Source organism: Asterias rubens, chromosome 3, assembly GCF_902459465.1.
Source record: "Asterias rubens chromosome 3, eAstRub1.3, whole genome shotgun sequence".
Lineage (NCBI taxonomy): Eukaryota > Metazoa > Echinodermata > Asteroidea > Forcipulatida > Asteriidae > Asterias > Asterias rubens.
In genome coordinates, this window is record NC_047064.1 from 20,785,736 (window position 1) to 20,805,778 (window position 20,043).

At 39.6% G+C, this 20,043-nt stretch overlaps 2 protein-coding genes and 13 non-coding genes across 15 annotated transcripts; 8 read left to right on the top strand and 7 right to left on the bottom strand.

The window, feature by feature from the left end:
• Nucleotides 1–250: 250 nt before the first annotated feature.
• Trnar-ccu lies at nucleotides 251–323 on the bottom strand. Its single transcript has one exon. It is a non-coding gene; the product is annotated as a tRNA-Arg (tRNA).
• Nucleotides 324–608: 285 nt separating this feature from the next.
• Nucleotides 609–681, bottom strand: Trnar-ccu. The gene has a single exon. It is a non-coding gene; the product is annotated as a tRNA-Arg (tRNA).
• Nucleotides 682–845: 164 nt separating this feature from the next.
• Trnar-ccu lies at nucleotides 846–918 on the top strand. Its single transcript has one exon. It is a non-coding gene; the product is annotated as a tRNA-Arg (tRNA).
• Nucleotides 919–1,119: 201 nt separating this feature from the next.
• Nucleotides 1,120–1,192, bottom strand: Trnar-ccu. Its single transcript has one exon. It is a non-coding gene; the product is annotated as a tRNA-Arg (tRNA).
• A 533-nt stretch (nucleotides 1,193–1,725) lies between these two features.
• Trnar-ccu lies at nucleotides 1,726–1,798 on the top strand. Its single transcript has one exon. It is a non-coding gene; the product is annotated as a tRNA-Arg (tRNA).
• Nucleotides 1,799–2,002: 204 nt separating this feature from the next.
• Nucleotides 2,003–2,075, bottom strand: Trnar-ccu. The gene has a single exon. It is a non-coding gene; the product is annotated as a tRNA-Arg (tRNA).
• Nucleotides 2,076–2,371: 296 nt separating this feature from the next.
• On the bottom strand, nucleotides 2,372–2,444 carry Trnar-ccu. The gene has a single exon. It is a non-coding gene; the product is annotated as a tRNA-Arg (tRNA).
• Nucleotides 2,445–2,748: 304 nt separating this feature from the next.
• Nucleotides 2,749–2,821, bottom strand: Trnar-ccu. The gene has a single exon. It is a non-coding gene; the product is annotated as a tRNA-Arg (tRNA).
• A 141-nt stretch (nucleotides 2,822–2,962) lies between these two features.
• On the top strand, nucleotides 2,963–3,035 carry Trnar-ccu. Its single transcript has one exon. It is a non-coding gene; the product is annotated as a tRNA-Arg (tRNA).
• A 263-nt stretch (nucleotides 3,036–3,298) lies between these two features.
• On the top strand, nucleotides 3,299–3,371 carry Trnar-ccu. Its single transcript has one exon. It is a non-coding gene; the product is annotated as a tRNA-Arg (tRNA).
• A 291-nt stretch (nucleotides 3,372–3,662) lies between these two features.
• Nucleotides 3,663–3,735, top strand: Trnar-ccu. The gene has a single exon. It is a non-coding gene; the product is annotated as a tRNA-Arg (tRNA).
• Nucleotides 3,736–4,012: 277 nt separating this feature from the next.
• On the top strand, nucleotides 4,013–4,085 carry Trnar-ccu. Its single transcript has one exon. It is a non-coding gene; the product is annotated as a tRNA-Arg (tRNA).
• A 291-nt stretch (nucleotides 4,086–4,376) lies between these two features.
• On the top strand, nucleotides 4,377–4,449 carry Trnar-ccu. The gene has a single exon. It is a non-coding gene; the product is annotated as a tRNA-Arg (tRNA).
• A 1,825-nt stretch (nucleotides 4,450–6,274) lies between these two features.
• On the top strand, nucleotides 6,275–7,258 carry LOC117288479 (trace amine-associated receptor 1-like). Its single transcript, XM_033769357.1, has one exon. It carries the CDS (start codon nucleotides 6,275–6,277, stop codon nucleotides 7,256–7,258), a length of 984 nt encoding a protein of 327 aa, XP_033625248.1.
• A 1,491-nt stretch (nucleotides 7,259–8,749) lies between these two features.
• LOC117288584 (heparanase-like) lies at nucleotides 8,750–18,706 on the bottom strand. The gene is made up of 11 exons (XM_033769496.1): nucleotides 18,321–18,706; nucleotides 17,226–17,340; nucleotides 16,638–16,796; nucleotides 15,528–15,673; nucleotides 15,048–15,215; nucleotides 13,434–13,608; nucleotides 12,352–12,600; nucleotides 11,288–11,402; nucleotides 10,784–10,911; nucleotides 10,101–10,253; nucleotides 8,750–9,025 (listed from the first exon to the last, which is right to left on the bottom strand). The coding sequence occupies exons 2-11, from the start codon at nucleotides 17,321–17,323 to the stop codon at nucleotides 8,863–8,865; spliced, it is 1,554 nt and encodes a 517-aa protein (XP_033625387.1). The 5' UTR covers nucleotides 17,324–17,340; nucleotides 18,321–18,706; the 3' UTR covers nucleotides 8,750–8,862.
• Between the last annotated feature and the right edge of the window lie 1,337 nt (nucleotides 18,707–20,043).

Genomic DNA, 20,043 nt, shown 5'->3' on the forward strand with positions numbered 1-20,043 from the left:
GCCGAATAATTTTTCAACAATCACCCATTTTTTGAGATGATGATTTTTAGATAGATAGAGGGGGTACCGATTTAATATCGAGGCACTTTTTGAACCAGATTCAAGACACGTGTCCAGGCTGATTGTCTGGACCAGATTTAGGCAGTTTTGGGAGTTGAAATTAACATGAAGTAATAATCATTTCAATCGTTGTTGTATGTTCAAAATAACAACACTAAGAAGATGAAACTAAAAAGCACGTTCACGTTTCTATCCCTGGCGGGACTCGAACCCGCAGTCTTCGGTTTAGGAGACCGACGCCTTGTCCATTAGGCCACAGGGACGGTGGTGGTTATTTTAATTTGACGACGATTTTTTTTCCCCTTCTTTTTCTGTAGTTTGTTACTCAATTTTTATTTTGGCTTGTTTGCATCGCAATATTTAACAATAATAGGCCTACCCGCTCATAAAAATGCTAATCAGTTTTTATACTAGAAAGGCAAGCTGGCTGGGTTGGTTATTAACATCTAAAGGTTAAACATCAACTGCTGAACAAAATTTCTAAATAAAAAAACTAATGTTTTTTACAGTGTTAAAAACATGAAGTTTGCCACCGATGAAAACGCGTTTACCCCTGGCGGGACTCGAACCCGCAGTCTTGGGTTTAGGAGACCGACGCCTTATCCATTAGGCCACAGGGACGGTGATTTATTCGACGAGGATAATAATAATGGCTCTCTGCAATGCGTCTACTTCGAAGGTTTTTCAATAAAACGCAATTGAAAAAAATATTAACATAAAGAAGAAAAACCTTTCGAAGCAGAGACGCACGTTGGTGCTTATTGTCGTCTGGATTAACCACCGCAGCCCCTGTGGCCTAATGGACAAGGCGTCGGTCTCCTAAACCGAAGACTGTGGGTTCGAGTCCCACCAGGGGTAAAGGATATCCATATTGGGGAAAACAACTTTTTTTCTTTCTGAACACTCCTTTAAAAAGAATATCATCTAATAGTTATTTCATCTGTTGCAATTACTAATATCTTATTGTTCGACATCAAACGCAGCACGAAAATATGAACAATTTCTTTTTAAAACTGTTGTTAGAAAAAACAGTGATTTTCCCCAATATGAAAAATCCTTTACCCCTGGTGGGACTCGAACCCACAGTCTTCGGTTTAGGAGACCGACGCCTTGTCCATTAGGCCACAGGGACTGTAATGGTTAATGCTGCTCTCCTCAAACACAAACGCGCGGCTGTGCTTCGAAGTTTTGTTTAATTTTATGTTTTATTGAACTTTAATTGTTTGCTATTAATCTAGTATCGCGATGGCAAAAAATCTGCTCATAAAAATGCATTGCAATTTTTAGACATTATTTAAACTGAGGCAAGCTGAGTGGCTAGCTTTATCATGTTGTTCAACATGCTGCAAAAAGAAAACTTAAACCATTTACAAACATTTCCTTTCAAACACTGAAAATCAGTTGTTTTTCACAACTGAATATGATTTTACCCCTGGCGGGACTCGAACCCGCAATCTTCGGTTCATGAGACGGACGTCTTGTCCATTAGGCCACAGGGACGGTGATTTATTCGACGAGGATAATAATAATGGCTCTCTGCAATGCGTCTACTTCGAAGGTTTTGCAATAAAACGCAATTGAAAACAAGTATTAACATAAAGAAGAAAAACCTTTCGAAGCAGAGACGCACGTTGGTGCTTATTGTCATCTAGATTAACGACCTCAGCCCCTGTGGCCTAATGGACAAGGCGTCGGTCTCCTAAACCGAAGACTGTGGGTTCGAGTCCCACCAGGGGTAAAGGATTTCCATATTGGGGAAAACAACTTTTTTTCTTTCTTAACACTCCTTTAACAAGAATATCATCTAATATTTCATCTGTTGCAATTGCTAATATCTTATTGTTCGACATCAAACTCAGCAGACGAAAATAATTTATGAACAATTTCTTTTTAAAACTGTTGTTAGAAAAAATTGTGATTTTCCCCAATATGAGAAATCTTTTACCCCTGGTGGGACTCGAACCCACAGTCTTCGGTTTAGGAGACCGACGCCTTGTCCATTAGGCCACAGGGACTGTAATGGTTAATGCTGCTCTCCTCAAACACAAACGCGCGGCTGTGCTTCGAAGTTTTGTTTAATTTTATGTTTTATTGAACTTTAATTGTTTGCTATTAATCTAGTATCGCAATGGCAAAAAATCTGCTCATAAAAATGCATTGCAATTTTTAGACATTATTTAAACTGAGGCAAGCTGAGTGGCTAGCTTTATCATATTGTTCAACATGCTGCAGAAAGAAAACTTCAACCATTTACAAACATTTCCTTTAAAACACTGAAAATCAGTCGTTGTTCACAAAATGAATATGCTTTTACCCCTGGCGGGACTCGAACCCGCAATCTTCGGTTTAGGAGACCGACGCCTTGTCCATTAGGCCACAGGGACCGTATGGTTACTTGACGACGATCGTACTGTTCTCTGCAACAACATACGTGTCTACTTCGAAAGTTGTTCTTAATCTTTCATATTCATTTTTCATTAAACTATGAATTATTTACTTTTTGCACCGCGATAATACAATTTACAATTAAAGTGATTTAATACAATTAATTCTTAAATGCGATAGGCAAGGTGTTAGGTTGCTTATAATATTTATGTAAATGGTCAACATCAAACGCAGCAGAAAGAACACTGTTTAAATGAAAATAATAATTTATTTTTAAAACAAAATATTTGTTTCCAAGCTCTATACCCCTGGCGGGACTCGAACCCGCAGTCTTCGGTTTAGGAGACCGACGCCTTGTCCATTAGGCCACAGGGGCTGCGGGAGTAACTGCATATGAAGGTCATTTGAACAAGAAGAAGGGCAAGTGTTCTGAGCGAGGAGGGGCAGCTGTTCCCCCTGCTCATCTGCTCCATAGCAAGCTATGCCATGTGTAAAGTGTGAACCGAAGACCATGCAAGTCCCTGTGGCCTAATGGACAAGGCGTCGGTCTCCTAAACCGAAGACTGCGGGTTCGAGTCCCGCCAGGGATATACGCCTATTCATTGTTGCAAAACTGCAATTTTAAACAAACTTTATGATAAAAAGTTAGTTAGCAGCAATTGATGTTGAACATTAATATAACCTTTCCACCCAGCTTGCCTTTTAGCACCAAACTGACTTGCATTTTTATAAAAGTAATATAGTTTGTGTTTAATGACAACTCAAATAAATAAATAAAGACAACTCTTTGAAGTAGAAGAGTGTTAAAGCTTGCCGGAGAGAATTGCGCGATCCTCGTCGAATAACCATCACAGCCCCTGTGGCCTAATGGACAAGGCGTCGGTCTCCTAAACCGAAGACTGCGGGTTCGAGTCCCGCCAGGGGTAAACACATTCCTGGAGGGTGGAAATAATTTTTAAACGCCTTTTTTTGAAATAAATTATTTTGTATTTAATTAAAAGTTTTCTTTGGGGCAGCAATTGATGTTGAACAATCAGACATAATTGGTAACCCACTTAGCTTGCCTTTCAGATAGGTTGGACTTGACATTTTTATGAGCTGATATTTATCGAGATGCAAAAAAAACCGTTTAATTTATTTAAAAGAAAAAATCGAAGAAGACGCGTGTTCATACTTCTTGCAGAGAACAGCATTATGATCGTGGAATAGCCATCACCGTCCCTGTGGCCTAATGGACAAGGCGTCGGTCTCCTAAACCGAAGACTGCGGGTTCGAGTCCCGCCAGGGATAAACGCCTATTCATGTTTAAACAACTATTTTTTTAAACAAACTTTAGTTAAGGTTTTTTTTTTATAAAATTTTTTTTTTTTGAAGCAATAGATGTTGAACATTAACTATTAGCTTTACACCCAGCTTGCTTTTCAGTTTTAAACTGTCCTTCATTTTTTGAGAAGTTTTTCATCTTCGCGATGCGAAAAGGCACAAATTGTGTTAAATAAAATGAACAATTAATTAAGACAACTCTTTGAAGCAGAGAGATTAGCGCGACCATCGAATAACCATCACAGTCCCTGTGGCCTAATGGACAAGGCGTCGGTCTCCTAAACCGAAGATTGCGGGTTCGCGTCCCGCCAGGGGTAAACACATTCCTAGAGGGGGGAAATAATTTTTAAACGCTTGTTTGAAATAAGTTCTTTAGTATAATTTAAAGGTGTTATTTTTTGGCAGCAATTGATGTTGAACAATCAGACATAATTGGTAACCCACCTAGCTTCACTTTCAGTATAGGTTGACATGACATTTTTATGAGCAGATATTTATCGCGATGCAAAAACAAAACCGTTTAACTTATTTAAAAGAAACAATCGAAGAAGACGCGAGTTCATGCTTCTTGCAGAGAACAGCATTATGATCGTGGGATAGCCATCACCGTCCCTGTGGCCTAATGGACAAGGCGTCGGTCTCCTAAACCGAAGACTGCGGGTTCGAGTCCCGCCAGGGATAGATTGTATCAAACTAGTTTTGTTTGCCAATAGTCACGTAGCCTTTTGAAGGCATCGTTGATCAACAATGGTGATAACCACACGTTGTTAAGATGGCAGGGGATGGTGATAAGAAATTGAGGATTGTGAGAATCTTTTTCCTTCCTCAAACATACTAATAAAATGCAGTTGTTATCAAATTTATTTCAAGGTTTCGCATAATTTGGTTCTTTTAATATCCATGTGACATTATTCGATTCGATACAATTTGATTTCATTTAAAAAAGTTTTTTTCGACCTGGATTTCTATATGGGGAGCTGCCTGATTTTTCTTCACCTATTAATGTGTTATTTACGCATTGTCGTTTTCCCGCGCAAAAAAAAAGATTAGATTACCGTAGTCATGGCGCATCATAATGTCACGTGATAGCTTTTAAGACACTGGACACCTTTGGTTGTTGTCAAAGACCAGTCTTTTCACTTTGTGTATCTCAACACACGCATAAAATAACAAACTTGTAAAAATTTAAAGAACTCAATTGGTCGTCGAAGTTACGAGATGGAAGAAAAAATACCCTTGTCACACGAAGTTGTGTGCTATCAAATGCTTGATTTCGAGACCCAAAATACGTTTTTGAGGTCTCGAATTTAAATTCAAATACTTTTTTGGTCGAACTTCTTTCTCGAAAACTACATTACTTCAGAGGGAGCCGTTTCTCACAATGTATTTATACTATCAACAGCTCTCCATTGCTCGTTACCAGGTAAGTTTTTGTGCTAAAATTTATTTTGAGTAATTACCAATAGTGTCCAGCACCTTTAATGCCTCTTGTATGGTTGGATAGCGTGACGTTAAGATTCAGGGAGCAGCATCTCGGCACGGGTTTTGTTTCATCTATAAACATTCAAACTCTATTCTATACCTCTTCGTTTCGAAGACGGCTGGTGAGACAGCAAACCAACAAAACTACCGAGCAGGCAAAACAGAAATCTCTAAAAAGCTGAAATCTGTGTTAGTAGTTCCATTGGTTCGCTCACTCTAACGCTTTAACTTGACCTTGTCGGAACGGCGCTTTATAAAATTAACACTCTGTTGTATGTATGTATAATCAACGTAAGTGTTTTCTTTGTTTGCTTTTTGGTACAAAAGGCTGAATTCGATTTCCTTTCATTTGATTACGATATGACAATGACAACGATTTAAACGAAAAAGAAAAAAAAGAAGAAAAACAAGGGGGAAAAAGAGGCCGCTCCGCAAAATTAAATTCGGAAGACAAAACTCAATATTTATCTTCTTGAAGTCTGTTGAATTTACACGGTCAGTATGCGTAGTTGCGTGTGTAAAATGCAATTATTTTAATGGATTCGACCTTTAATTTGTGACATTCTCACAGTTGAAAAGACATTAAATGAGTACGGTGGAAGGAATCATCAAGTCAGTGTGAATCCCGAGGCATACACGGTGGACCAGTCAGACCAACGTCTCGGCTCAGATACATCAACTCTGCAGACTTTTGTCTTTATAAAATCAGCAAATTGTAGTTAACGTATTCATTTTCCTGAACCGAACCGAGTGCTATACGCCATGGCATACAACAACAAGGCTGTCAAAGCAATGAACTCCAACTTCGAAGACTTTTGTCGCTAAACACAACCAAAGCTGCAGATTCGGATTTCATTTTCCTGAGCAGCACCGACACACCACACCATGGCCTATAAGAACAATTAATGCCGTCAAAGCAATGAATTTCAGTTGAAGAATTTTGTCGCTACCCCCCCCCCCCTCCCAGCAAACTGCTGCAGTTTCTGATTTAATTTCCCTAATAGGGCTGAGTGTACGTTAAACAATGGCCTACGACAACGCTGTAAAAGCATTGGATATTGTTATTGCTTGCTCTGCCATATTGGGAAACGGTTTGGTGATTTTCGTCATGACGGTCAGACGAAAACAGTTCACGTCTGTCACCAACAGACTCATTCTACACCAATCCGTAGTGGATTTCGTGTCCGGAGTTACGTTCCTAGGGCTCCGCGTCATTAAAGGTCCGGGCTCTTTTGTGGGCGCAGAAGTTGGTGACACCTTTTGGGGTGTGCTCGTTTGTCGGTTAATAGAAAGTGATTATTTCATCTGGGGACTGAATGTGACGTCGTCGTACAATCTGGTGGTGATATCCCTCGAGCGTTTTCTTGCCACGTGCTATCCGGTCAAACACCGCAACTACTGCTCACTCTTCAAGATCAAAGTTTCAATGTGTGCTGCTTGGATCATTGGCTTTGCGTATTCAACGCGCGTCATTGCAATGAGACGCGTACACCAAGGTATGTGTGTTCCTGTACGGTTTTCAGCTGTATATCTGATACTACCTCCTCTTTTAGTTGAGTACATGATTCCTGTGACTCTGATGGCATTTTCGTACGTGAAGATATATCTCATGCTGCGACGCAAACTGGCTGGTGAAACCAACGCGAACCAGCGAGGCCAGGGAGTGTTGAGCAAGGCAAAACGCAACGTACTGAAGACCATGCTGATAGCTGGTACCCTGTTCTTTGTCTGCTGGTCGCCCATCATGGTAGTGAGATTTCTAATTATTACCACAAACATCGAATATTTAGAGGTTGTTTTTATCGCATGCTATGGGCTCGTCATGTGCAACATGAGCGTCAATCCAGTCGTTTATTGCTTCAAGTATGAACATTTTCAAGTTCAGCTCATGCATCTGATACGGAGCACATTTCGTCGCAATCGTGTTCAGGCTGGAGGTGAGACTAACCCAACGCCTCTGTCCATAGACCCAATACAGCCAACAAGAGCAACGCAGCTAACAATGTGAAGCAAATAAAACTGACATGGAAAATGTGGGTCTGGCTCTGCATTTTCTGCCGTCGATTTCACCACTCTATTCCTAACTTAGGATTAATCTTAGGACTTAGGACGAGTTCAGTTCCTTATCCTAACACGTTAGCACGAATTGACTCCATCCTATGCTAGGACAGGTTACTCATCCTAAACTCAAGATAGGGTTAATCGTAGCGTTTCGTTCAGAATTATATGTACATCAACAAATATAGGTCTTATCTTTGCCTCTGCTTCAAAACATTGCATAAATCGGAATGGTTTGTTAGAAAATTAGTAATTTGGGGTAATTTTACCTATAGTCTCAACCGACCCCATGAGGGTGACAGGGTTTAAAGTAATACAACTCGACGTTTTATTTGAGACGACATCTTAAACTTGAGATTTGTCCTTAAAGACAGTGGACACTATTGGTAATTGTCAAAGACCAGTCTTCCCACTTGGTGTATCTCAACATAAACATAAAATAACCAACCTGTGAAAATTTGAGCTCAATCGGTCGTCAGAGTTGCGAGATAATAATGAAAGAAAAAACACCCTTGTCACACGACGTTGTGTGCTTTCATATGCTTGATTTCGAGACCTCAAATTCTAAACTTGAGGTCTCGAAATCAAATTCGTGGAAAATTTCTTCTTTCTCGAAAACTATGGTACTTCAGAGGGAGCCGCTTCTCATTATGTTATACCATCAACCTCTCCCCATTATTCGAATACCAAGTAAGGTTTCATGCTAATAATTATTTTGAGTAATTACCAATAGTGTCCACTGCCTTTAACCTTCAGGAATTGATCAATTCAAATTAAGACATGTTATTTTAGACTGCTATGTTGACATTACTTTATTAATGTTAAGAACGCCCTTGGAATAAGCTATTATTGACTTGAGAACAGACTTGTCTGCAAACATATTTTGATATCAGACTTGATTTCAAAGGAAAGAGACTTATACTGCAAGCATGGCACAATTTGGACCCCAACTTTGATTATCCAATTACCCTTATAGTCCGCTGTGCTTGACCAGCCTGTCATTACACTCTCAAAATGTCACCTAAGAAAGCCCATAATATTCTGCTTCTACGACTACATGCATGTATATTCTTTCAGCCGAACATTATTTCTTCAAAAATCCATCGACCAGCCATGCATTATTAACAAATGAGTTAAAGATGCTATGTCGGATTTTTGGCCCCAAACATTTAAAAAATAGATTCTTTTAAGTGAATGGTATTTCAAAGAGTATCACCCGCTCTAACGAAAAACATTTTAACTTTTACTTTTGATGGTCAGGAACCATGACAAAAAAATTAAAACGTTTGTTATAAAACACATAAGAATTGGTCACGTGATATAATAACTGTCGGGATCCCGACAAAAACTAATTTTGAGCACTTTATTTCACTGCTACTAATAATTGGCGGACTTTTTCGAGCAATGGCTCAAATGAAAGCTTGTAACTTTCTCGACCCCATCAAAATACCTATTGAATTTTAAATCAAAGTTTTGGGGTCAAATCGGCCAAAAATCTGACATAGCATCTTTAACATTATTGGCGCTCTATCTCTCTCTCAATCGCTGTAGTTCTCATCCAATACAGGATTCTGCCTTTGCATTATTGACAACGTAGAACCCATAGGACAGGGGTGGTAGAACTAGCTGACGCCCTCCTTTGAGTCGAACATGTTTTATTTCCGGTAATGTCCTGTCATCGACCATCGCCAACAAGTTGTTATTCAGCTCTATTTGTCTGCAAAATAAACACAGCAAAATGAATTACTTAAAATTGTTTCTTAAAGGGTCTATGTAACTTTTGTAGGACAAAAATCCCAATGTCCACAGATTTACACTAAACTTACACAGTTTGAAGATAATGATAGTAGAAAGCTTCCCTGAAAATAGTACGTGCTGAGGTGCTGTAGTTTTGGGGAAATGAGTAAAACAATGTCATGAAAATTATTTTAATCATTTACAAACGTATTTTCATGACATTGCTTTACTCATTTCTCAAAAACTACAGCGCCTCAGTAAGTGATATTTGAAGGGAAGCTTTCCACTATCATTATCTTCAAACCCTGAAAGTTTAATGTAAATCTATGGACATTTTGAAAAAGTACCCAAATCCTTTAAATTAATTGCCTTTAATAACATGAGGTAATCGCGTAGTCACATGACCGGAAGGCCACTTCAAGGTGGGGGACGGCCATAGACTTGACTGAATTGCGCTGCCAACCAACATCAACTGTCACCAGGGACACGTTGCCAGCTTAACCCACATGGTTGAAACAGTCTGTAAGGATGTATGCATCATCCATTAGGAGCCTGTTGTGAGCAGAATGCAGTACCTTCCAAAACTGTTATGAAGCAATTTTAAAGTGTATTGCTCAAGTTATAACCGGGATTCAACCCGACACTTTGCTGCTCTGACCATACCAGAGCTTGGGTCCGGTGAACCAGACCGCTCGGTGCATTACGCAATATTGGCAACTACGAACTAAATGAACGTCTTAATAAATTTTTGATTTGGCTAAATAAACATTTGTTAAATCATTGCAGTACCCGCTGCTATAACATAGGATTCAAACTGCCTCTAGCTACCGGGAAATCTCGGTGGTCTAGTTGGTAAGACACTGCTGTAGAATTGCAAAGGTCTTGGGTTCAATTCCATCCCACTCGGGTAATACACCTGTGATGCATCCACAGAGCTCGGGAAAATACCGAGTTACATTGCTTACACACATCGGTGTAAGGTTAAAACCAAGTTAATATGAAAAAAATAATAAAAAATGGACGTCGTCAACTTGTTGCTGCTGCATTTTACTTACAATGACGTCATGCCCAACGGCCCATGCGGCGTTAGTAAATACTGATCCACGTCTTGTCCATAGAGCTCTTGAAGGAGCGTGATGTTCGCCGAGTGGCCCTTATGCAAATTCATGACGATCAGGGTCACTGCGCCTGCGTCGTAGCCACTTTTTCTTATGATGATTAATTGAAGAAACAAATAATAATGAATAAAATAAAAAGTAGTATAATATGTTAATATTAATTCGGAATCATATGCATGCAAACGTGGGCCGTTTTGACTGTACATGTAATACAAAAGTCGGGTGGACGTAAGCACAGGTATACATGGGTTTGTATGGCCTTCCCTCTGAGGACATTTTTCAATAGAGACAATAGGTCCTCACTAGTCGGTTCTTTGTTGTTTTCATGGGTCCTCACTAGTCATTTGTGTACAAAACCAATAGGGATTGCTTCAATACATGAACAACAGAAAGAACAATAGGTGTCCTCTAATGTAATGGTCAAACACGTGTGCATCATTGTGTGTTATTCTTTTGTTTTTCCTGTGTCCCCGCACTGAACGGTATCCCAATATAGTTTGTACACACATGTCCTTGTGGAGCACCAGTCTTTTTAAATTCCGTCATGGAGTCCTTTTATTTCCCCTTTCTTGTTCTGTCCTTGGTCTAACTCCTAGGTATACAATGAGCCCATTACTTACTCTGTTGATGTACAGTGTGCATACACACGCACAATGCGATCATCTTTACTCGAGTTTGTGTTGACTACATTTGCTTCAAGTACTGTGGTGTTGACTAGACGCTTGTAGATGTAAGCGGACCAATAAGTCTGTAAAAAGGTGTCGGAAATAAGTGCAATTTAGAACGAACCCCGTGCAAAATGCAAATAATGCTAAGTCCTACAGCAGGGCCAAATTTCGTAGCGCTGCTTAACGGTAAGCAAATTTGCGTGCTTACTGTAGCAGAAAAATTCGCTTAAGCCTTGGCGTATTTCACAGGTTAGCAGAACAATTGGGCGGCCATATTGCGTGTTTACCGCGGATTTGCATTGTGACGTCATTTATTTTCGTGCGGTAAGCACCAGAAGGTTAGCATGCCTTTTCGTGTGCTTACGGTTAGCAGCGATATGAAATAGAAATTGCAAAGTAAGCACAAAATCTGCCGCTAAGCAGCGCTATGAAATTGGGCCCTGAGCTCATGCCTACCGGTTTGGGGTCGAGGTTGTCGAGATCCAGCATCGTGTAATCACTGCCGTACAGGGCAGCACGCATGACGACATCGAGCCCCATCTTAGCACTCATCCCAAGCTTATCTAGGAGCCTAGACAAAAAGAAAGGAGTTATCCTATAATAAGATGCCATTTTAAAGGCAGTGGACACTATTGGTAATTACTCAAAATATTTATAAGCATAAAACCTCACTTGGTAACGAGTAATGGGGAAAGGTTGATAGTATAAAACACTGAGAGAAACAGCTCCTTCTGAAGTGACATAGTTTTCGAGAAAGAAGTAATTTTCCACAAATTTGATTTCGAGACCTCAAGTTTAGGTTTTGAGGTCTCGAAATCAAGCATCTGACAGCACACAACTTCGTGTGAAAAGGGTGTTTTTTTCTCGTTTCATTATTATCTCGCAACTCCGACAACCAATCGGGCTCAAATTTGCACAGGTTTGTTATTTTATGCATAATTATGTTGAGTTACACCAAGTAAGAATACTGGTCTTTGACCAATAGTGTCCAGTGTCTTTAAGCACGAAACCAGGATTAGGTCAGTCAAGCTCAAGGATAAACAATACCTACCCACTCCCTGGCCCAACTTCATAAAAGTATGAAGTTGGACCAGGGAGTGGGTTGCTTTTTTACTGTAAGATATCCATTTTATATCACTGCTAACCGTAAGCACTCGAAAAGGCATACTAACTCCCTGGTCCAATTTCATAGCGCTGCTTAACGGTAAGAAAACATCAGAACAAATTGCTAAGGTGCAAGCGTATTTCACAGGTTAGCAGCAGAATTAGGCGGCCATATTGCGCGTTTACCATGGATTTGCATTGTGACGTCATATATTTTCGTGCGGTATTAAGCACTGGATGTTTAGCATGCCTTTTGTGCTTACGGTTAGCAGCTCTCTGAATTGGAAATTGCACAATAAGCACAAAATCGGCCCCTAAGCAGCGCTATGAAATTGCGCTATTGAAACTGTTTTGATACATAAGCAAGGAAAATCTGCGTACTATTAGGCAGTGCTATGAAATCGGGGCCTGCTTACATAAATCCTGCAACGTATCTGTCAGATAGATTTTTGGCTCCTCCATTGTAGGCACTGCCCGTTTCTCCCAGCATCGGTTTAGCTTCTTTCCCATAGTACTTGTCAACCGTAGATTTAATTAGGTTGATTTCACCCGGAAGAACATCAAGTACTTCCGGGTCAATGAAGTCATCCAAGGTAGCAGTGCTGCCATCGAGGTAATAGCAGTGAAAGGTCGTACCGTTCGTTGCGTTAGTTGCCGCAACAAATCTATTCATAAAAACATACGATTATTTTAGACGATAAAATAAGCATATAAAAATTTCAACATTAAGTTGTACCCGCAAGTTTTTTATTTGGAGTTTCTTCTTATCTCTTCACACCATGCAAAGCTTCAAACAATAGTCAGTTTCCCTACGGGTTTATACTTGATATTTTGGTATTTGAAAAAAATCGCGTCTCTTTATAAGGTGTTCTCCAGGCTGCCGCTTCCCAGGTTGTTATCGTAATATTCTATCAATTATGTTGAGTAATTACCAATAGTGTCCAGTGCCTTTATGTAGAGCACCATTATTTTCAAACCGTGTAATTTTGTAGACGATTGTGTTGTACAAAAAGTACACAAATAACCCTTTAAAGGCAGTGGACACTATATTGGTCTGGTTTTTTTTAAATAATTGCTAGCATAAAACCTCACTTGGTAACGAGTAATGGAGAGCAGTTGGTAGTGTAAGACATTGTGAGAAACAACTCCCTCTGAAGTGACGTTATTTTCGACGAATTTGATTTCGAGACCTCAGAGTAGATTTTGAGGATCCCGAAATCAAGCATCTGAAAGCACACAATTTCGTATGACAAGGGTGTTCTTTCTTCCGTTATTATCTCGCAACTTCGACGACCAATTGAGATTAAATTTTCACAGGCATGTTATTTTGTTTGTTGTGATACACCAAGTGAGAAGACTGGTCTTTGACATTTACCATTAGTCTCCAGTGTCTTTAAAGAAAACCGACCGGAAAGAAGGGGATTACCAATAAAATGACCGATTTGGAACCAAACTTCACTAAACACAAAACTGAACATGTATCATAACAACGTTGAACCTTTCCAGAAAAATTGTTGTAACTATGGCTCCTCTGATGTTTATATCTGGACCAAAAATGACGGCGTTGCGATAGTTGGATCTCTTGTTGAAGATGGTTCTTAAGACGTTGAAGTCCTGGCCAATCTGTTCTCCGGATAGACTGATGTTTGCGTGACTTAGGTAGCTGTTGGGTTCTTTGATATCAAATAAAAAACGAGGAGAACAAAACTGATTATTTTTTAGTTTGAGTTGAATGCACTGGGGTCGATTTCTCAAAGAGTTAGAACTTACTAGTCCTATAACTAAGGACTAGTCCTAGGAGATATTTAAAAATTAAAGCTAGTCCTAAGTTAGGATGAGTAAGTCGTCCTAACTCAACATAAGACAAGTCTTAAAGGCCATGGACACTAATGGTAATTACTCAAAATAATCATTAGCATAAAACCTTACTTGGTAGCGAGTAATGGGGAGAGGTTGGTAGTATAAAACATTGTGAGAAACGGCTCCCTCTGAAGTGGAGTAGTTTTCAAGAAAGAAGTAATTTTCCACGAATTTGATTTCGAGACCTCAAGTTTAGAATTTGAGGTCTCGAAACCAATCATCTAAACGCACACAACTTCGTGTGACAAGGGTGTTTTTTCTTTCATAGTTATCTCGCAACTCCGATGACCAATCGAGTTTTGACATTTACCAGTAGTGTCCACTGGCTTTAACTCTTTGTGAAATCCACCCCTGGACACGCTTAGTAATTACTCAAAATATTAGCATAACCGACAACTGACCAATGGGAGACTTCTGGGACGATAGAGGGCAGCAGACTTACCGGGTAAATCCATTGTTCTCAGAATTATGCGCATGTTCAGAAATACGTCAACAATGGAAATTTACCCGGTATGTCTGCTGCCACCTAGCGTTGGAAAGTCTCCTATTGGTCGAACAACGGAGAGCCGTTGATATTATAAAGATTTGTGAGAAACGACTCCTTTTGTAGTAACGTATTTTTTTTAGGAAGCGGTAGTTCTCACCAAAATTAATACTTGAATGAGAAAGACACGTCAGGCCCTTAAGCCTTTCCAAGGCATCTAAAAGCATACACATTGTGTATCAAGGGTAATTTTCTATCATTATTTTCTTGCAACTTCGATGACCAATTGAGCCAAAATTTTCACAGGTTTGTTATTTTTATGCACATGTTGCGATCGCATACTGGCCTTTGACAATATTATCAAATGGGGCCGTGTCGTCCTAATCAAGGCATGGTGTCGTCCTAATCAAGGCATGTCTGTTTACGTTGAATTGTGAACACTCACCATCAGTTATTGCACGTGCGCATCCGTCCCTCCGTTTTCACAACATGAGCTTTCCCTTATGCATTTTAATTTTAGGGTGTGCATTTTTTACAACATGGCTATGGTCACGTCACACAAGGCAATTCGCAGGCAACCAGTTCTTGTCAATTTCCAAGAAGAAAACCCATTAAAATTTTCAATGTCCGCAAATTTGAACAAAAATTAATGACCCATGCGCCATACCAAAGTGGTCTTGTAGCATGCACTGCAGTCGGTTGCCTGTGCAACTTGCCTCGTGTGGCAAGGCCCGTAGGGACGTCAGAGAGCCAGACCTAAACTCATACCGTTCCCTAATTCCCATGCAGGCACATCGTACGTGTTGAAGTCTAGGAGCTTCTCCGTGTTAGTCGGGTCCCATTGTCCATCCTCTGTACGTTTCAACTGGTTGAGGGCGTAGACGAGGTGCAAACCAGTAGCCAAACAAAAGTCATTCAGTCTAATCCAATCCTGTGCTACGCATTAATTTGGGGGAAACAAATTGCATAGATCAATGAATAATATTGACACAAAATTACAGGATTTCTGAAAGTAAGTGTAGAGACAAATTTAATGGTTTCCAATTCTTCTGCAAAATATATATATATATGTTCTGCGACTTCATTTGTGGTAATGCCTATATTATAACAATCAAAGTCGATACTATTACAAAGAAAACAACACAATTGCAAAAGGGGCGATTCAACATTAAATAAAACAGTAATATTTTATTTCAAGTTGTATAATAACACTAAATCTCTATGCTGGCTTTCTAATATAAAACTTACGACATAAAATTGTCTGTTTATGATGATTGCGTTTGGCTACTTCTTCTTTGCATGGATTTTGGAAGGTGACGAAGTCGGAACTCGTGCCACCAACACGTAGGTAAGCTGGTGCCAGTCCCCTCATCAGAGTCTGCAACTTGGTTGAGCTAATAAGGGGATAAACATTTATACGTTACGTGCAAGAATTGTACAAAAGGCAGTGGACACTATTGGTAAGTACTCCAAATAATTGTTGGCATAGAACCTTACTTGGTAACGAGTTATGGGGAGAGGTTGATGGTATAAAACATTGTGAGAAACAGCTCCCTCTGAAGTACCGTGGATTTCGAGCAAGAAGTAATTTTCCACGAATTTGATTTCGAGACCACACATTTAGAATATGAGGTCTCAAAATCAAGCATCTGAAAGTTGACGAATGTTGACGTCACAAATTCGCAGCGTAAAGTTCGCAGAAGTTGCCCTCCGCTCAACTCACTTGCGAATATCGCTGCGAAAGGAGGGTTGTGACGTCAAATTCACGTCAAATTCGCTTCGCATTCGCATGAAGTATGAACCGGGCTTAGCATGGGCTAAGGAGGATCATTCAAAAGAGGGCGCTAGCAGAAGAAGTTTGTACACAGTTTGCGGGGGACCGAATCTCCGGGGGGGGGGGGGGACACATAGAATCTCCTGCCACACCGATGCCATTTGAAGAGAAATATGCATCCGGAGATGTTTCTCCCCTGATGGGAGGTTTGGCCAAAAAAAAAAGCGCTGAAGGAAGTATAGTTAATACAGTGGTATAATTATTATGTGATTTGAGGCATTGCACGGTCAATATGTATATCCCTACCTGCCAGGTAGATTTTGTTCTTTAGAGAACTGTCTTGCTATATATTATATCTACCGCATAGAAGGTTTTTTATGGATTTCGATAAGTAGTTTGCCGTGGGGGGGGGGGGGGTTGGGGGGGGGGGGGGTCATTCTCTCGCCACACCATGAAGACTATAGAAGACGAGGAGAGGCAATTCAATTGATAGTTTAACCACTAATTTGAAAAAGAATTATAACCAAAGTTCATAATGCCGTTTGCCATTTTCCATTTTCAGGCAAAATGTTGAGGATTTTTACCTGAAGTTGAAGTTTGTCTTATTGAAGATGGCACTCTCGACGTTGTGGGACAAAAATCTTGTATCCGTCTTGAAGATCGGCAATTTTAAACTTACGTTGACCTTATAATCTAGAACTCTGGTCGACAAATCGGGGATCTCGTTTATTCCTAGCATAGGCCTACGAGAGAAAAGAATAATTGTTTAATATAAATGATTACAAACTATCCCTTAGTTTGATGTTAAACCCGAATTCAGTATTATGAACTTGAACAATAATTATACAAACAAGAACAAAACAAACTTTGCAACTTTTATAAAAAAAAAACAATTAACTTATCTGCTCCAAATTAGGAAAACCGACAACCGAAGTCAGATTTTACTGACTCTATTCAGCTTATTCAGCTAGGTATAGTCAATGACAAACTTCAACAAGAATCCGTCAGCATGAAGCGTTCTCAAGCGAACACATTACCTTCGTGAGTCACTTGTACAAAGAGGGACGAAGGAGCTGGATTTGATGCTCAGATTCTCCCTTTTCCTTTTACCAACATTATAATACCATAGGGACGTCCATGAAGCTATTGGATTAATATGAGTTAGTTCTTACCCTTCGTGTTGTCTGAAGCCTGTTACGTCAACCTTGGGGAGCAAGAAGACGGCTTGAGCGAAGACTAAGACCAGGAAGGTGGTGACATGACGTAACATGATGATGCCAAGCAATCCTGGTAAAAAAAATACAGATTTGATTGTCGTTAATAAACACTATTTCGTCTTGTGATCAGGGAAACCTAGATCGAAGCATTACTAAAGGAACACGTTGCCTTGGATCGGACGAGTTGGTCTATAAAAAATACGTTTTAACCGTTTGTTATAAAATAATGCAATGGTTGGAAAGATGTTGTAAAAGTAGAATACAATGATCCACAAAAATGTGCCTCGAATTTGCGTGGTTTTACCTTTACTTTGCAAACTAACACGGTCGGCCATTTACGGGAGTCAAAAATTTGACTCCCATAAATGGCCGACTTGACTCCCATAAATGGCCGACCGTGTTAGTCGACGAGGTAAAAAGAAAACCACGCAATTTCGAAGCATGTTTGTGTGGATCATTGTACATGTATTCTACTTTTACAACATCTTTCTACCCATATGCATTTTATAACAAACGGTTACAAACGCTTTTCAAAGGCCAACTCGACCGATCGAAGGCCACGTATACAGACCCTTGTCACGATTGGGTGGTTTTTCAAGGTTTGGTGTATAGGCCTAATAGGTGTAGTGGTGTGTACACACATCACCAATAAAACTGTGTAAATCAAAATGGGATTCGATTGAATTCAAATAAACTAGCCACATGAAAACAACAATATGCAAACAGATTCAATGGTTCATATTTAACAGAAATTCAATGTGCTGCTGATGTTCTTCCTCGATAAGTTATTATACAGTGATTGTTTCGGGAGTCTCTGCAACTCTTCATTTTATTTTTTATTTTTTGTTAATAAAACCCCACAACTAAGGCATACTGCTCAACACACGTCACTGTACAACCTTTGAGGAAAGTTGTCTTTCCTCCAAGGTACAACATATCAATGTGAAATCAGTTACCGAAATGAGTTTTTAAACTTCAATGACAAATTGCAATTCAGAACTTCATGCTATGCAATCAATCCAGTAATTAAGAGTGATATTGACAACTTACCTTTTCTCTGTGTCGAATTCTTTGGAGTGTTTGTTTTTGTATACACTTTTTAATAACTTATGCAGACTGACTTCAACTAACATAGGAATAAACCGACTAGCTTGGTGTTGTTTTTTGTCCCACTGCTATGCTTTAGTTCTGCCTTTATGGAACCCTTGCATGTGGCAAAAATGCTTGAGTGTTTGTGTGATCGTACGCTTTGGTGCGCTGTGCTTCCTTTGTCGATGTTTTTATTGTCTGCTTGGATATCCAATCTCATGTATTCTCTAGAGGATTTCAGCCGGGTGCAATTTTTTGTTTTCTACCACATGCTGGCTACGGGGTCAACAGTGAAGGGATCCGGGAAAGCGCTCATACTTCATGCGTGTATGCGATGGCCAGCGTGTGGAACGAAAACCAAAATTGCCGGCCACGCTACTTCTGTGTATAGACGATGTGACCTGTGACATCACATGTTTACAAAAGAGCCACAGAGCATGGACTGCCTGCAGGCAAAATTTGTACACAGCCTATAGAAGGAAATCATAAAATCTTATATTTTATGGAGATTCCACTGTCTAACTCTTATCAACTTTTGATATGATGAAATGGGGCACATCTCAAAACTTGTCCAGCTTTTACTTTCATAATTCTTGGATTTATGTGAAAGTTATGACATAAAAAAGTCAACTTCCTGCAGGCAAAGTTTGTACACAGCCTAATACTATAGAAGGAAATCATAAAATCGTATATTTTATAGAGATTCCACTGTACAGTCTAATTCTTATCAACTTTTGATATGATGAAAGGGGGCACATCTCGAAACTTGTCCAGCTTTTACGTTCATAATTCTTAAATTTAGGTGGAAATTATGACACAAAATTTCAACTTTCCCATACAATCTGTGCAGTATCGTGCCTCAGTGCCAGAAAACTCAAAAAAATGTACAAGGTCACACTTTTTGTAAAAAAAAGTTCACATGGTCTAAAATTTAAAGCCTTTATACACTTTCGGAACAGAAAATAAAGTTCACAGATTTAAAAATAACTTACAGGGTTTACAGAAGGTAATGGTAAAATACTTCTCTTGAAATATTATTCCATAAAATGCTTTACTTTTTGAGAAAACATTAAAACAATTATCAGTTCTCATAGCGAGAATTACGGATTTATTTTAAACACATGTCGACACGGCGAAACGTGCGGAAACAAGGGTGGGTTTCCCCGTTATTTTCTCCCGACTCCGATGACCGATTGAGCCTAAATTTTCACAGGTTTGTTATTTTATATAGAAGTTGTGATACACGAAGTGTGGGACTTGGACAACACTGTTTACCGAAATTGTCCACTGGCTTTAAAGTGTTTGTGAATTTAATGTTAAAGGCCTTTTAGTCCTTTATGATGCAGCCATCTCGAATTTCTCCCATTGATGCGCCTTGATCACCCAGCAGGGTGGATATGTGCGCATTACAAGTCTTATTATTATTATGATTTATTATTATTGATATCAATGTTACCAAACCGAGGATAGACGTACAAAGTAGTCTGGTTCCTCATTGCAAAATGATTATTGGCATTTATTATTGTTATTCGATACGAAAAACATGACCGAGATGGAGGGAGCATGATAACGGTCTATATGCCTTCTGCCCCAATGTCAGGCAGTACAGCAATGTAGTCTACTGAACTAGCTTCCCTGGCTCGACCCCGGTCCATTCCACAGGGCCCTGCTTGGGGACTGGTAG

Bases quoted from the DNA above. Each gene is read 5' to 3' on its own strand.
- LOC117288479 (XM_033769357.1), top strand. From the start codon at position 6,275: ATGGCCTACGACAACGCTGTAAAAGCATTGGATATTGTTATTGCTTGC.
- LOC117288584 (XM_033769496.1), bottom strand. From the start codon at position 17,323: ATGTTACGTCATGTCACCACCTTCCTGGTCTTAGTCTTCGCTCAAGCC. The intron at 15,674-16,637 runs GTAAAAATCCTC...TCCCCTTATTAG, and splicing joins AAGACAAACTTCAACTTCAG to CTCAACCAAGTTGCAGACTC. The intron at 15,216-15,527 runs GTAAGTTTTATA...ATTAATGCGTAG, and splicing joins TAAACAGACAATTTTATGTC to CACAGGATTGGATTAGACTG.